This window comes from Dendrobates tinctorius, unplaced genomic scaffold, assembly GCF_039654945.1.
Source record: "Dendrobates tinctorius isolate UK_male_01 unplaced genomic scaffold, ASM3965494v1 ptg000129l, whole genome shotgun sequence".
Lineage (NCBI taxonomy): Eukaryota > Metazoa > Chordata > Amphibia > Anura > Dendrobatidae > Dendrobates > Dendrobates tinctorius.
The window spans coordinates 22301656-22318898 of NW_027361797.1; the positions used below are offsets into that span (position 1 = coordinate 22301656).

The 17243-nt window shown below is 47.1% G+C and overlaps 1 protein-coding gene across 1 annotated transcript; it reads left to right on the forward strand.

Annotated features, from left to right (window-relative positions):
• Nucleotides 1-501: 501 nt before the first annotated feature.
• On the forward strand, nt 502-17196 carry DEXI (Dexi homolog). Its single transcript, XM_073542851.1, has 2 exons — nt 502-964; nt 16521-17196. The coding sequence occupies exon 1, from the start codon at nt 674-676 to the stop codon at nt 878-880; it is 207 nt and encodes a 68-aa protein (XP_073398952.1). The 5' UTR covers nt 502-673; the 3' UTR covers nt 881-964; nt 16521-17196.
• The last annotated feature ends 47 nt before the right edge of the window (nt 17197-17243 follow it).

The window sequence follows — 17243 nt, forward strand, 5'->3', positions numbered from 1 at the left end:
TAATATATACCTGACAGGAGCCCGTACAGTCTGTATCTACAATAATATATACCTGACAGGAGCCCGTACAGTCTATATCTACAATAATATATACCTGACAGGAGCCCATACAGTCTATATCTACAATAATATATACCTGACAGGAGCCCGTACAGTCTGTATCTACAATAATATATACCTGGAAGGAGCCCGTACAGTCTATATCTACAATAATATATACCTGACAGGAGCCCATACAGCCTATATCTACAATAATATATACCTGACAGGAGCCCGTACAGTCTGTATCTACAATAATATATACCTGGAAGGAGCCCATACAGTCTATATCTACAATAATATATACCTGACAGGAGCCCGTACAGTCTATATCTACAATAATATATACCTGACAGGAGCCCGTACAGTCTAGCATCTTCACCAGTGAGTCGGCTAGACTGTATGGGCTGCAGTTAGGACCTGGAAGGAGCCCATACAGTCTAGGCTCAACCGTATAACGCTGCTTGCTGGTGTCCGGCTGCACTGGCGGTCCCGCCCTTTCCGGGGACGTCACCCAAGCTCAGCTCCTCTCCTGCCGCGACCAGGGGGTTCCGTGCAGCGCCCAGCTCCTGCCCCGCACTGGCCGAGCCCCGCACCGCTGGATCCACCGGGGCCGCCGCATGAGCCCCCCTATATGTTCTACGTGGGCCTGTTCTTCGTCAATGTGCTGATCCTGTACTATGCCTTCCTGATGGAGTACATCGCCCTCAACGTGGGCATCGTCTTCCTGCCGGAGGACATGGACCAGGCGCTGGCGGAGCTCGGAGTGCTGTCAGACCCCGCTTCTCTGCTGTACGACGCGGGGTCCGACATAGACGTGTTGGACGGGTACCTGGACTAGGATGGCGGCGGCGGGAGCCCATGGGACCGCCCTACACTGCACTGTTAGGGCCACTGCCCTGTGTGCGGAGCCAGGCTGACTACAGTAAGTGCCTGCACCGCCCACCTGTGCCCCTACAGCCAATCAGGTCGCAGCTGTCATTGCTCCAGTGCCGGATAGAAAATGAAAGCTGGCTTGTGAGTGGTTGCCATGGGTAGCTGGCTCCTGCACTGTACTATATGTCACATACATGTGTGTGATGCCCATGTGATTGTGACTGTCCGGTGACCGCTGAGGTAATGTGTGTGAAGCCGCCCTACACAGGAGCCCTCACAAACCTGCCATAACATCACACCCTGAGGGGGAGCGACAGGGGTCACTCTGCCAGGCAAAGCCCACAACGGTAATGGCCGCCACACAGGTCCAACACCGAGTGACTTAAAATAAACTCGCCATCCTTGTGGAATAACCGGTGGTGGGACCCTCTTTGTGGTCCGCTGCTAATTTAACCGGTACAGGACTGGGGCCCCAGTGGAGAGCATTTGATCTTATTAATACATTCTTTTTATTGCTAATTTCCCCTGTAACCAGGTCTGGTCTATTCGTCTCTGCTACAGAGTAAATTCTGCATAGCAGAGCTGATGGGGTTTCCCAGGGCCAAGCAGCTCCTGCTCCTTCCCTACACCCAGCGATCACAGGGTCCAGAGGTGGAAGCACTGTCAGTGTTTCCTAATCTGAACTGGCTCAGCTTGTGTGTTCAGCAGTTGAGAAGCAAACATCATATAAGCCATGTTGCTCTTCTCTGTGAGGAGTTCGGCTGTGTCTGACAGCCGCCTCCGCTGCCCCCACACCTGCATAATCTGTAAGCTGGTACTCTACTAACTGTAGAAAAGAAGACCTCGATCGCATATTTAGCTACAGCCCCATTAAAGGGGTGATATTAAGTTTATCTATGGAGTTGTAGTTCAGTATATTTAGCTGATAGATAAGATTTAACCCATACACTATACTATACCCAAACATTATATTATGTACCTGTACATCCTTAGAATAGGTCGTCATATTCAGAGTAGTGTGCATCTGACACCTGGAAAACCCACTGATCAGCGCCAGGATGTAACCCCCGCAGCCCTGTATACTGTGTAATGGCTGCTGACAGATACTGCAGATCAGCTCTAAATCACTTCAATAGGAGCTGACCTGCAGTACCGGGAGTGGCCACTGAGCAGTGTATGGAGCTGTGCTTTTCTGGGTCAAGAAAGATGAGAGTCCTGAAGAGACACCCCCTCTGTTTCCCAATTTCATATTAGAGAATAGGTTTTCTAAGCAGGACTGGCCTTAAAAGGGTTAAATTTGTGTGCACGCTGCAATATTATTGCTGTGGACAGTGACAGGAACCCCCTAAATGAGTGCTAGCAGGAACGGAGTCTAACCTGAAGAATTTCCAATCTTTTTACCTGAATCCTGTCCCACCCTGAATAGTGACCAGGCCGCAGTATTTCTCTAGTGCTGACCCTTAGTTCCTGTCTGCACTACAGCCTGTCATTCTGCAGGCTTCAGAGCGGAGATTTCCCAGCATTACTGCTGATCCCACGTCTGTATGGAGCTTGATTTCCGCTCTGGGAAGTGTTGTTTTTTTTTTTTTCGTTTTTTTTTTTACTTTAGATATAACCTGGTGTATGGAAAACTGAGGCTGGCTTATTTGTTCATGAAGTTTTAAGTGCAAAAGGGTTAATAGACTCATGATGCCAATCAATTTTATGTTGAACATCTGTGGAAATTAGTACATTCTTCTAATTGACAAATGGATTAGATCGAAACTTTCAAATATATACCAAATTGTTTATAAAGGAAGCACATGGCCTTTAGAGTCTTTTTCCATTTTTAGTCCATGTCCAGGTCTTAGGTCTTGATGACTTGCCCATAGGTGGCCATTGTTGGGTACGGCAGCTCCACTCCTATTCATTTCAGTAGGATGGGAGCTGCAGTGCTCGAACGGCCACTACACAATGTGTGGAGCCGAAACATCGCCAGTGTTTTTACAGTTGTTTGGCTACTCCTGGCCAGCATGGGACATAGCGGAAAAGCGTGGTTTCTGGTGCGCTGCGTGTCACTGATGCCCTTTGTTCCTGAATGTGGAGGATGTTCTCCGATCATGTCATATAATGCATCAGAAAGGAGTCTGATGGTAAAGAGCACGGTCATATCGAATACTTGGCTGTGTCCTCATGTCTTTGGTGCTGGGCTGTGGTTTCTGCATGGATTTGTTTTTTGTCAGATCCTTTATTAAACACAGTCCAGCGATGATATGCCCTCGCTTTGCGCCACCCTCCGCCGACGATATGCCCTCGCTTTGCGCCACCCTCCGCCGACGTTATGACCTCGCTTCGCGCCACCCTCCGCCGACGATATGCTCTCGCTTCGCGCCACCCTCCGCCGACGATATGCTCTCGCTTCGCGCCACCCTCCGCCGACGATATGCTCTCGCTTCGCGCCACCCTCCGCCGACGATATGCTCTCGCTTCGCGCCACCCTCCGCCGACGATATGCTCTCGCTTCGCGCCACCCTCCGCCGACGATATGCTCTCGCTTCGCGCCACCCTCCGCCGACGATATGCTCTCGCTTCGCGATTGTGGTGGAGGCTCCTTCCAAGTAAACAAAGCTGTTCTGTAATTCCCTTCGTAGCCAAGTGGCCAAGAGCACCGCTGTGCAGGGGAGACAGCGATTTGACCCATCACTGAACAAGGGTTGTGGACCCGTAATTTTCAGACCCCATGGGGGTCCTAGCTATATTACATTACTTTATAATAGGCCTGTGTCATTGTACTGGCTAACTATGGCTGTTGTCTTGCTGGTATATCTGTATAGGCATCTCCTGAATCGGCGCTGCTGGCATCTAGAGCAGGGTGATCTCACAGCATGACTGATTCAATGTCTGACCATACTTTTAATTTATAGCTGTCAGCAGCATGCCGCACTAGGCAGAGTCACTTTAGTCATTATTAATTCAGGAGCCTTAATGCTGCCTATGTGCCATCATCAACCTCTGTGACATCTGAAGGACAGAACAGGAAAAGGCTTCGGATATATTGTGTACCTGAAAAAAGGAATTAAAAGAGAATATTGATGACCTCTGCTTAAAATAGGTCATCCCTATCAGATTGGGGGGCCAACATCAGGCACACCCACTAATTCACTTTTTCCAGTGGCAGCCAGATGTACACAGTGCTCAGGGCCAAGTCTGCGCTGCTCCGTACACTGTCTAGTGGCTGTTCTTGGTACTGCAGTAGGAGCTGAGGTGCACTACTCTTATCAGCTACTACAGTGTACAGACCCATGCAGTTCTCGCTGAGTACTTTATTAGTATCCAGCTAACAACACCAAAAACAGCTGATCAGTAGGTTTCTGGGTGTCAGATCCTCACTGGTGTGGTATTGATGACCTTCCTTAAAGGGTATATCTGGGACTTTAGAAAAAAAAAAATGTACCTAAGCACTAATAGGCAGGTAATTGCAACTTACTTGCCTGTTGTTTACGGCACCATTCTTCCCCGACATAGAGCTGTTACAGACCGCTCCTGCCGGGGATTCAGAAGCCTCTGCTGACGATACATCTACAGAGCGGAGGTTTCTTTTGGACGCCTCTCTGCAAGACTTTTGACGTCATTCTGATAGGTAGCGGGAATTCGTCTGTTAAATTGGGGGAGCCGACTGTCAATCACAATGACGCTAGAAGTCCTGCCCTGTTGCATCAGCAGAGGCAGCTGAATCCCTGGCAGGAGCGGTATGTGACCACTCTGTGCCGGGGAAGAATGGCGCCGTGCACAGCAGACAAGCAAGATGCAATTAATCCCAGATATACCCTTCAAGGATAGGCCATCAATATCCAAGTCTGTGGACAACTCCTTTAAATGTCCCATAAATTACATAAAAAGCATAGCTCTAGATTACCAAGAAATTCTAGGATAGCTTGGCAAGCATTCCATCCATTTCTGGGAAATCTGCAGTCCGGAGGAGGCACCTGAGATGGCGGGAGCAGTTTGCCCACAAGGATTCGGCCAAAATATCTGTGGACAGCTGCAGAAGTCTCATTGAGAAGTACAGAATTTGTTTCAAAAGGTTGTGCAACAAAATGTTTAAGGGGTTTCCCACTACTAGGACAACCCCTTTCTGGATCAAAATGTTTGGCCCCCCATAAAATAAAGCCTATCCTCGCCTCCTGTGATGGCTCCATTCCCTCTCTGTTGGTGCTCGCGATCCCGGGGCTCCCATGCAGTTGTTGGGACACGTGACCCTGGCGCCCAATCAGCGCTGTCTCAGGAGGCGGGGCCAAGTGACACTGGCGCTGATTTGGCGCCGGCGTCACGTGTCACAACAGCACAGAAGGCGGACACCGCGGGAACTGCGCCAGCACGGGAGGCGAGTATCAATTTTATTTATTTCGTTAGTTGACATTCAGTAAATTAAAATTGATAATTACTTTGGTCACATTCATGTTATTTCAGTGACCATTGGGCTTTTTTTCTGACTGTAACAGAACGGTACGAACATATACTTGTGTAAGTGGTGTAGATTCTTCAAGAGTTCAGAGATACATTGGGAAAGGCAAAGGTTTCCATGTAAAGTTACATAGTAATGTCCAACTCGCACTCTTATCCCTGACCATGCACAGGAGCAAAGCCGCTCTCGCTGGATAGATGTAGTGATGAGCGACGTGCTGGGATAAGGTGTTATCTGAGCATGCTCTGGTGCTTACTGAGGGTCTTCAGCATGCTTGGAAAATATGTTCGAGTCCCCGCGTCTTCTAGACAGCAGCTGCAACACATGGAGGGATTGTCTAGCTAACAGGAATCCTATGCATGTGTTGCGGTTGTCTAACAGCCGCTGGGACTCAAACATATTTTTCGAGTACCTGAGCATTATCGGAAGACTCCTTATCTCCCTGCACATTCGCTCATAACTAGTCCCATGTTCTTGTATATAGGGTGCAATACTATGGTAGTTTGTGCTGCCATTGCATATATATATTCACAGGCGTGAATAGCCTTCACAGAGCAGGGCATTCATCCTGGGCCAAGGCACCTCCCAGCATAAAAGTCCGACTGTAGTGGCATTGTCACGTCTGCAACTGGCCATATAGAAGCTGCTATCTGACAATGGCTGACTTATAGGGTCTGGAAAGCTTGCAGATCTGTGTTTCTAACAAGCCTACTTGGGGAGGAAACAATAGGAGCACCAGTAGCTATGGGTTCAGCACAGGGAGGCAAACTATATCTGAGTAGGTCCCTAAACTAGGTAACTATGGAGGTGCTCCCTAATCATAGTGACTATAGGGAAACGTCAACAGAAGACAATGCTGCTACTGAAAAAATCAATTTACAAAGTCTAATTTTACTGCCATACAATGATCGTATAGTGGTAGATACCAGTTCTGCATAAAATATTAAGACATTACAGTACCTTTACTTACAGGATCAAGTTGTTCACGTTTCCATTTGGCCCAGACCGTTATCACTTCTTCCAGCTACAACTTATCTGCAGAGCTTGCAACAAAGACACATTTGACTTCACATTTCTCTCGCCATCACCATCTGTTCTCAAGCAGCACAAATTCCCTATCCTGCTGATACTGCAATGTTGAGCCGCTTCTGCCGTATTTGTCCCCATTATCGCACCTGCTCTATGGCATGGTAACACTACTCCCACAACGTAGCCCCTTACTTGGTAGCCAAGTTTACATCTGCGGAGGTACACCGTATTTATAATGGATTTTAGTGGGCATGTCAGCGGATGACCATACTGTTAACTTTATATAGTTTTTATTGCCATATATACTCGTGTATAAGCCGAGATTTTCAGCCCATTTTTTGGGGCTGAAAGTCCTCCTCTCGGCTTATACACGAGTCATATACGCCAGGGGGTCGGCGGGGATGTCAGATCATACTACTCCCCCCCCCCCCCCCCCCCGGCACGTCTCTGCAGCCCCCCTGCTTGTCCCACGGTCTCCCTTCCTTCAGCGGTTACGTGGTACCGCTCATTGAAGTCATGAATATGCGCATATTGATGACTTTAATGAGCGGTACCACGTCACCGCTGAAGGAAGGAATGGAGACGCGCCAGGAGGGGTTAAGTATATGCGATATTCACCTGTCCCCAGTCCATCGCTGCTCGCCGCTGTCTGCCGTATCCTCTGCCAGTGACATTCAGGCAGCCCTCTGCTGCCTGAACGTCACTGATAGGACACGGCAGACAGCAGCGAGCAGCGATGGAACGGGGACAGGTGAATGTCTCAGGTGCCGGGTCCTGAGCCAGCAGTGACACCGGCTCTGGCCCCCAGCGACAGAGAGGTGAGTATGTCATTTTTTTTTTTTTTTTATTTGCAGCAGCATCTTATCGGGGCATAATCTATGGAGCATCTTCTGGGACCATAACCTTTAGGGAGCAGCATATGGGGCATATTATTCTATGGAGCATCTTATGGGGCATTATTAACCTTTGTGCAGCATTATATGGGGCATATTTTGTATGGAGCATCTTATGGGGCCATTATGAACTGTATGGAGCATTATATGGGGCTCCTGATTCATTATGGATATTCAAAAACATTTAACCTACTGATGTCTCAATTAATTTTACTTTTATTGGTATCTATTTTTATTTTTGAAACTTACCAGTAGCTGCTGCATTTTCCATCCTAGGCTTATACACGAGTCAATAAGTTTTCCCAGTTTTTTGTGGTAAAATTAGGGGGGGGTCGGCTTATACACGAGTATATACGGTAATTATACAAAGACCAGAGCCAATATTACTGCCATACAGTGACCATGCGATAGTCGATATCAGATCAACAGACCATAGAAGTGGTTATATAGTGACTTATAGCTGACGTGCTTTCTGATGGAGTCATTCAATTTTTCCGTCTTTTCCATCTGGCCCAGACCACTGTGAAGACTTTTTCCAGCAATGACTGATTGACAAAGATTACAACAGCACACATTAGACATCTCACATTTCTGGCACCCCTATCTGTTCTAAACCTGCATAAATTCCCCATGCTTCTGATACCCCTCTGAGCCTGCTGCCATGTCCCTATATGTGCCTATAACTGTACTTTCTGTCTTGCATGGTAACTGCGCTCCTCTTAGTGTCATAGATAGTAATAATGCCCAGCTATGTGCCTCTAATATGGTAATGCCCTCTAGCAGTGAAATAAACAGACAATATCAATCTCCATGTGAGCGCTCTGAAAAATAACTTGTTGCCCTTATATAGTAAATATATATACAGCCCCATCCTGCAGTACATCACTCCTCTCAGACCCCTCTATATACAGCCCCATCCTGCAGTATATCGCTCCTCTCAACTCCATTTTAGCTATTAATGTACAATCTGTGTCTTGATGCAGGCAAATTGGTGATGCTCCTATCGGAATTCATATATGGAAATAGCATTTATTCGGACTCCCATGACAGCACCACGAGAGAGGGGATCCGCCCTTCGGGAACAGGAAACCTACAGATACAAAAAGGGCGGCACCTCTCCCACGCATCAGTTGGTTTCCTGTTCCTGAGGGGTCGGGATCCTGCAGATGACCGGATGCCAGGCCGGCCTGCCGGCCGGTACAGGTAGCGAGGGGGTCTCCTACCTCGGCCTGGTGCGGAGCTCCTGGAAGACGCCACGGTGGCCCAGGATGGGTGGCACGGCGGTGGCGTAGACAGCAGGGAGCGGCGTCCGGAGGAGGTCCGTCTCCATAAGCAGACCGCGCCGGTGAGTATGCCCCCCGGGGACTCCTATCTCCAGCGGCGCGATCGCGGTGGTCGGGGGGGGGGGGCGGCGCGGCTGCAGAGCGTTGGGGCCGGGGAGTGCTCCATAGTGCATTGCCCGGCCGTCCCGCGTGACTTCCGGTCACGTCGGAGTCGCGGTGACGTCAGGGGGCGGAGCCTCGGGGCACTTCCAGGTCGGCGGCGCGACGGCGCAGGCGCGGAGACCCAAGATGGCGGCGCCCATCGGGAGGACGCCGGTAAGCGCCGGTTCCCCTGCCAAAAGCGGCGCCAGCTGGGGAGGGGGGCCCTATTGGGGGGGGGGGGGCATGGCAGGAGGATATCTGCTGTCCGGAGGAGGGGTATATAGGCAGGACCCTAGATGGGTGCCTTGCCTTGGCCACATTATTGCAAGCTAGTAATGGAGAGCGATCAGGAGCAGCAGCAGCAAAAGCAGCGGCAACAGCGACAATCTTCACTGCCGCCCCTGGATGACCTTAGGCAGGTCAAACAGAAGGAGAAAGAGGCCCGTGACAGTAAGGAGCGTCCGGGACGAAGTGACCAGTCCAGTCATAAAAGCTCCTCTAGGCGGACAGGAGCAGCGACTGAGAAAAATCCCCCTCATTCTCCGGTACTTGATTTGTGGCACTGGTAAGTGATCTTCGTGAATGTTCACTCAGTGACAGGGCCTCCTTCTGTGTTTTATTCTAGGGGAAGAAAGCTACGAGTAAAACCAGACACAGGGAATGCGCACTCTGTGCATGCCCGTTACCAGATTCATGCTCCAAAAAGTTATGTCCCCCCTGTATCCAGCAGACATTGGCGGAGGAATCGCCCGCAGTAGCGGCGTGTTTAAGGGATATAGTAAGGGCAGAGATGAAAGAAACCCTAAAATCCCTGTCCCAACCAGAGAGTGTAAGGGGTGAGGACCCGGTGGAGTCGGATTCCTCGACAGAGTGGAGGAGAAGTAAGGGCTCCCATATTTCATCTCCCTCGTCCTCCTCAGAAGAAGAGGACTCTGGTCGGTTTTGCCTGCCGCTCGACCGAGTAGACAAATTGGTAAAAGCGGTCAGAGGAACAATGGAGGTGGAGGAGCCGAAGCCTCAATTATCCATGCAGGATGTGATGTTCGGGGGGCTGGAGCAGAGGAAGCGTAGGGTCTTCCCACTAAACGAAAAGATCCAGGATCTCATCCGCAGAGAGTGGAAAAAGCCAGATAAGAGGGTCGCTACCACCAGCCCTCAAGCGGAGATATCCCTTTGACGATACAGCAATGAATACTTGGGACAAGGCCCCCAAATTAGATGCAGCTATTGCGAAAGCATCGAAAAAATCCTCTCTACCCTTTGAGGACATGGGGTCCCTTAAAGATCCTCTAGACAGGAAGGCAGATACCTTCCTTAAAAATACCTGGGAGATGGCAGCCGGTTCCTTAAGACCAGCAGTAGCATCGACTTGCACGGCCAGGTCCATGATGGTCTGGTTGGACCAGTTAGAGTCGCAGTTAAAACAGGGAACATCTAGACAGGCAATCCTGGGGGCCCTTCCAATAATCCAGGATGGCGCAGCCTTCCTAGCGGATGCCTCGGCTGATGCAGTCCGAATGGCCGCCAGGGAAGCAGGACTCTCTAATGCGGCTCGGAGAGCCCTGTGGCTGAAGTGCTGGCCGGGAGATATTCAGTCCAGGGCGAAACTCTGTACTATCCCGTGTGAGGGGGAATATTTATTCGGTGCAGTCCTGGACGAATTACTGGAGAAGGCCGGGGATGATAAAAAGAAATTCCCAAACCTTTGGTCCGCATCTTACCGTCGTCCGTTTAATAGGAGGAGATTCGGTCAAGGGAGAAGGCGTAACCCTTCACCTAATAGAGACCGTCCCAGATGGGAGGATAGAAGGAGAAGAGGTACAGGCTTCATGTTCAGACGCTCGTCGAGAGAGCAAAAAAGACAAAACCAATGACTAGCAATTCCCGTCGGGGGTAGACTGTCATCCTTCCTCCCAGCATGGCTACGGGTCACCAATAGTGACAGGGTGCGGAATGTGATATCCACCGGACTCAGGTTGGAGTTCACTCAAGTCCCACGGGATACCTTTAAACCAACACCCTTAAGGTCTTCACCCTTCGAGCAAGCGGCTTTAGAAGCAGAGGTCTTGAACCTGTGTCTAAAAAACGTTCTGATAGAGGTTCCAGAGTCTGAGAGAGAAAGAGGATTCTATTCTCCCTTATTCCTAATCCAAAAGCCGGATAAAACATTCAGAACGATTATTAATTTACGTTTTCTTAATGAATTTTTGGTTAAACGCACCTTTAAAATGGAATCCATTAGTTCGACAATAAAGATGCTGTTTGAAGGGTGTTTTATGGCGGTAGTGGACTTAAAAGACGCATACTATCATGTACCCATCCACGCAGATTTCCAGCAGTTCCTGAGAGTGGCGGTATCAATAGACGGTATAATCCGTCATTATCAATATAGAGCCCTTCCCTTTGGTCTCTCAGCAGCGCCCGGGGTATTTACAAAAATAGTGGCCGAGGTTATGGCTCATTTACAGGAAGTTGACATCTTAGTTATCCCATACTTGGATGATTTTTTGATTGTGGGAAATTCAGTGGACCATTGTCTATCTCAGATTAAAAAAGCTAAGTCCAGACTAGAGAACCTCGGATGGATTATAAATTACGAAAAGTCCCGATTTCAGCCCTTAAAGGTCCAAAAGTTTCTAGGCTTGCTGTTTAAATTCAGAAACCCAGCAGTGTCTGTTACCCGTAGATAAATTACAGCAGATACAGCAGCAGGTTCTTCGGGCAATCGATAGACCCTCCATGACCCTCAGGCAGGCCATGTCCCTGTTAGGCTCCCTAACCTCATGTATCCCAGCGGTCAAGTGGGCACAATTCCACACTAGGGCCCTTCAGAATGATGTCCTGGTTAATAGCAGAACCTTAGAGGGCTTCTTGCAGGGTCAGGTATTGCTAAGCCCCTCAACTATTACATCTGTTAGGTGGTGGCTCGATGTTGGAAATTTAGCCTCGGGGGTGCCCTGGGTGATACAGATAACCCGCGTAATAACCACATACGCTAGTCCTTGGGGTTGGGGGGCCCATATGGGGGACATAGTGGTACAGGGACAGTGGGACTCCGATGCTGAGATCTCATCTAACCAGAGGGAGCTGCTGGCGATTGAATTGGCCATTAAAAAACTCATTATGTATCTACAGGGCCATCATGTGAGGATACTCTCGGACAACCAGGTAGCGGTAGCCTATGTCAACCACCAAGGTGGAACCCGCTCCAACGCCCTGATGCGGATAACGGAACGTCTCCTTCAGATAGCAGAGAAAAATTTTCTATCTTTAACCGTGCTCCACATCAGCGGAAAAGACAACATGAAGGCAGACTTTCTAAGCCGCAGGGCCCTAAGGCAGGGAGAATGGGCCTTAAACTCAGACATCTACAATCAGATTGTCCGCAAATGGGGTCGACCGGAGGTGGACCTCTTTGCCACCAAGGAAAACAGGAAGGAAAAACTTTCTGTTCCCTAAATCCCAGGGAAAATCCACTGGCAGTGGAAGCCCTCCTAATAAAATGTGACTTCTCGCTGGCTTACGCCTTTCCGCCTTTGAACCTTCTACCTCTGGTAGTGAGGAAGATCAGGGAAGACGGGGCAAGAGTCATATTGATTGCCCCCTTCTGGCCCAGAAGGACCTGGTTTGCATGGTTGAGGACCATGTCAGTAGGCGATCCTTGGGTACTGCCGAACCTTCCAGATCTCCTCTACCAGGGGCCAGTCAACCACCCACAAGTAGCGGGACTCCGTTTGACGGCATGGTGTTTGAGAGGACACTATTGAGGGATAGAGGGTTCTCAGAAAATGTAATCGATACACTCCTAAAAAGTAGGAAACAAACCACCACAGGTATATATGCTAGAACCTGGAGGCGATTCCTGTCCACCTGTGAGTTTAATATCAGGGATGGAATACCTGTAAAACAGATCCTAGAATTCCTCCAGAGGGGTCTCGAGTTGGGCCTTTCCACTAGCACATTGAAAGTGCAAGTTTCAGCTTTAGGGGCCCTATTTGCATGCGACATTGCCGGTAACCATTGGGTAGCGAGATTCATTAAGGCAGTTACCAGATCAAGACCCATACTCAAAGATAGGTGTATGCCTTGGGACTTAAATTTTGTCCTGACAGCCATGACAGAGAAACCGTTTGAACCTCGGGATTCTGCTTCACTAAAGATGATATCACTTAAGACAGCTTTTTTGGTAGCAATAACATCTGCATGTAGAATGGGCGACATACAGGCACTTTCCAGATTACCTCCATACACAGAATTCTTACAGGATAGAGTAATCCTAAGGCCAGACCCGGCATACCTTCCCAAGGTAGCATCTCATTTTCATAGGACACAAGAGATAGTTCTGCCTTCCTTCCTCCCTAATCCAACCAATCCTAAAGAACAAAGACTTCAGGCTCTAGATGTTAAGAGATGCCTACTTAAATATTTAGCAGCCACAGATCCTTGGAGGAAGGAGAACGCATTATTTTTATCCTTCCAAGCAGGGCTGTGGAGTCGGAGTCGGTGCTCATTTTGGTGGAGTCGGAGTCGGAGTTGGAGTCGGTATAAAATGGACCGACTCCGACTCCTAAAATATATAATAAATTGGGTACAGTAATTCAATGCAGGATGTGCTGAATATTTTTTCATAGGAGTTTGGGAAAGTTATGAAATGTCCTATACATGGCTGTTATATTCCTGATATAAGGCTACATTCACACACAGCGTTTTTCCTGTGTTTTTTGAGGATACGTTTTTCAGCTGCAAAAGCTGATCATCTTTTTAAAAAACTGCATCACCTGAAAGGTTTTTGAGCTCATAGATAATGTTTTCAATAGCAAAAGCAGATTAGAAATCTGCTCTATCTATCCATTTATCCATATCTGTCTATCCATATCGTATCTGTACCAAAAAGAATGAAAACCGGGTAGTACACCAATATATATTCTGTTCTATATAAATATCTTGATTATTGGATCATAAAAATGATTAAATGTCTGAGGTTCACATTGTACTACAATAAATTTTTCACTTAAATATAAGCAATATGTGTGGGAGTCGGAGTCGTGGAGTCGGAGTTGGAGTCGGAGTCGGTGTAAGGGAAATTGAGGAGTCGGAGTCGCAGGTTTGGCTTACCGACTCCACAGCCCTGCTTCCAAGGTCCCAGGAAAGGGTATAGAGTGTCAAAGCGCACGTTAGCAAGGTGGATTAGGGAGGCTCTCTCTCTTGCCTACACAGCAGGTGGCAGTCCGGCTCCACAGAACCTGAGGGTGCATTCCACCCGTGCCATGGCATCATCCTGGGCAGAGAGATCGGGAGTATCAATTGACCAGATATGTAAGGCGGCCATCTGGTCATCTCCTTCCACCTTTTTTAACCACTATCGGTTAGACATGGGTGCCTCCTCAGATCTCACCTTCGGGCTAAGGGTGCTGCAGGCTGTAGTCCCTCCCTAATTTAGTTTACATCTCTGTAATTCTCTCGTCGTGCTGTCATGGGAGTCCGAATAAAGTATTAAGTTACGTACCGGTAACGGTATTTTTCGGAAGCCCATGACACCACCCTTAGTTCCCTCCCTTGTTCACGTAGAAGGGTGCACCCCTTTAGAGGATTGTTTTTGCGAGTTCACCTTATGTGGGAGATGGTTTAAAGAATTGTAAATAGGATAGATAGGTTGTATATATTGTGTATATGCGGTGTACTAACCATGGTAGCCTCTCAAGCTCTGTAATCCAACTGATGCGTGGGAGAGGTGCCGCCCTTTTTGTATCTGTAGGTTTCCTGTTCCCGAAGGGCGGATCCCCTCTCTCGTGGTGCTGTCATGGGCTTCCGAAAAATACCGTTACCGGTACGTAACGTAATACTTTTCAGAGAGAAAATTAACAGGAGCTCTAGTGCTACCTATTGATGGAAGCAATCCTAATAGTCAATATCAACCCCTTAAAGGGCCTTGCTACATGACTTAGGATAAAAAACAAAACCAGAAACTCTATTTGTATTCATGTGTTTCAGGGTTTTTTGTTCCTCATCAGTACAAAGCAGGACGATTGCTTTGCATAATCTGCATATTTTATTTCTCAGAGGAATAATGCATGGTGGTCTAGAAGTCTCTTTACACAAACTTGGCATTTTCCACAAGGAGAAACTTTACCCCTTAGACCAGGGTTCCCCAACTCCAGTCCTCAAGGCCCACCAACAGGTCATGTTTTCAGGATTTCCTTAGTATTGCCCAGGTGATAATTGCATCACCTGTACAATACAAGAGAAATCCTGAAAACATGACCTGTTGGTGGGCCTTGAGGACTGGAGTTGGGGAACCCTGCCTTAGACGGTAAGAAGACTATCACCCAGCTAAATTAGTTCTCCTGCTTTTCACTGATGAGGAGTGAACACCCTGAAACACGTCTGCCAATGGCTTGGCTTCTTATCCTAAGTCTTTATATGGTCGATAATGACTTTTAGGATTGCTACCTTCAATAGTTGGCAGTAGAGTTCTAGTTCTCTTCCTCTCTAAAGAGGCTATTTGCAGTATAAGAATAAATGCTATATACTGCTGTCTTAATATACCAAGGGTTAACCATTATTTATCTTAGAAGACGAGATTAATAGTTTTATTTTCTTTTTTGTAGATGACACCATGTTATGTTGTATAGTGCAGTTTATGGAAAATGTTCATAAGTTACCGACTGACTTGGACAAACTGTTTGGACATCGACTTGGCAGATGAGATTCAATGGGGATAAATATAAAGTTATCCTCTCCTATCCGTTCAGTCGCGTTTGACTCTCGGCCCTTCTATCGATCATCGCTCGCTAGGCAGTTTATATCCCGTGTTGCTTCTTTCAGTTCACCAATGGTCATTCCCATGTCTCTTTATGGTGTTTATCGAGGGGGTTCTTGGCTGTCCTCCTCTTCTTCTGCCACTCGCCTTTCCAAGCTCAACGTCTTTTTCCAACAACTGACTCCTCATAATGTGGTCAAAATATGGCTTTTTTTTTTTTTTCCGTTATTTTAGCTTCCAGCGACTATTTCGGCTCGACTTAACCACCTAAAATGTCTCTGGTGATCCGCACTGTCTGGAGTTCATAGAAGTCTCCTCAGCACAAAAGTTATAATGTGTCAATTTTCTTATAGGCATCAATAATATGTTGGCATCATATGTTCCAGAGGAAGTAAAACTAGGAGAGTCACTTTTAGAGAAGGATCTGGGTGTATTTGTAGATCACAGACTAAATAGGAGCATGCAGTGACCCTCATTTGGAGTAAGCAATTCAGTTCTGGGTACCAGTTCATCGAAAGGATTCCCTGGAAGTTAGGCTACATAGAAGAGTTACACGAGTCATAAGGGCCATTGAGGATCTTGGTTATGAGGAAGATTACAAAATTTACATATTTAGTCTTGAGAAAAGATGTCTAAGGGGGGAAATGATGACCTTGTACATGAACATAAATGGTCCATACAAAAAAGTATGATCAAAAGCAGTTTCATGTAAAACTCACTCAAAACGTAAGAAGACACTCCCTCCCTGTGGAGAACCGATATGTTCAATCTCCAGAGGAGACCAGGCTTCTCTACCATAAGAGCTATGAATCTGTGGAATAGTCTACATCAGGAGTTGGTCACACAAAAAGCTGAGATGATTTGTTAGAACTAAATAACTTCAACACCTGTGGAACCGTGTTTGATGTGTCATCTTTTGGTTGAACTTAATGGATGTGTTGTTGTTTTTTTTTTTCAACCATGCTAACTGCATAAGCATTACTAGTAGTTATTTATTTCTGGTAGTGAATGATTGGTAAATGAATATAATCTAACTACTTTCTCTTATTTTTCAGTTTTAAGAACTAGAGACCCCATGTATATTAGGAAGAGAAACTTGAAGAACCTGTAAAAATGAAGAAATGCTCTTGGAAGTTGAGACTGTCGCGGAACAGGAAAAGGATCGACCATAATTCGCATTAGTCTTTACTAACTAATGTCCTCTACACGTTCTAACATTCGCTATCACAGTGCCATTAGGTGTGGATGAGATCCTCTGAACTTGGCCTTGAACTTAGAAGAATTGCTCACCTGGCCATTTTAGGCCCGCAGGGCTTCTCTTCACAGCGTCCAACGTGAACGCATCTGGTGGTAAAGCTATATATAACGGTAATGTTTACAAAAGTGTTAGGCCATTTGGTATTTTGTAACCCAGGGCTTGAATCTAAGACAGTGTGCCTAGTGGTCCAGCATACTGTACTCTTGTAAATGTGGAAAACCAACAGCAAAATCCCGGTCAGCAGATTATTGGTATTCCCAATACTAAATCATAATGGTTGAATGTTATAGTCCAGCACTGGAATATTGGCTGTCAGTCTTCCTGTGTAATTAATGTAATTAATACTACTTATAGTATTTTTTCAGGGGGAATGCAACTTGTATAGTTAGTTCAATAGTCTATATTTTTCCAAATATTAAAAAAATGGACTCTTCTTGAGAATGAAGAACCCAATGTTTTATTTGAAAATTAAAGTTTGGATTAGTTAGTATTTTATTAATAAATGTTTACAGAATAGATT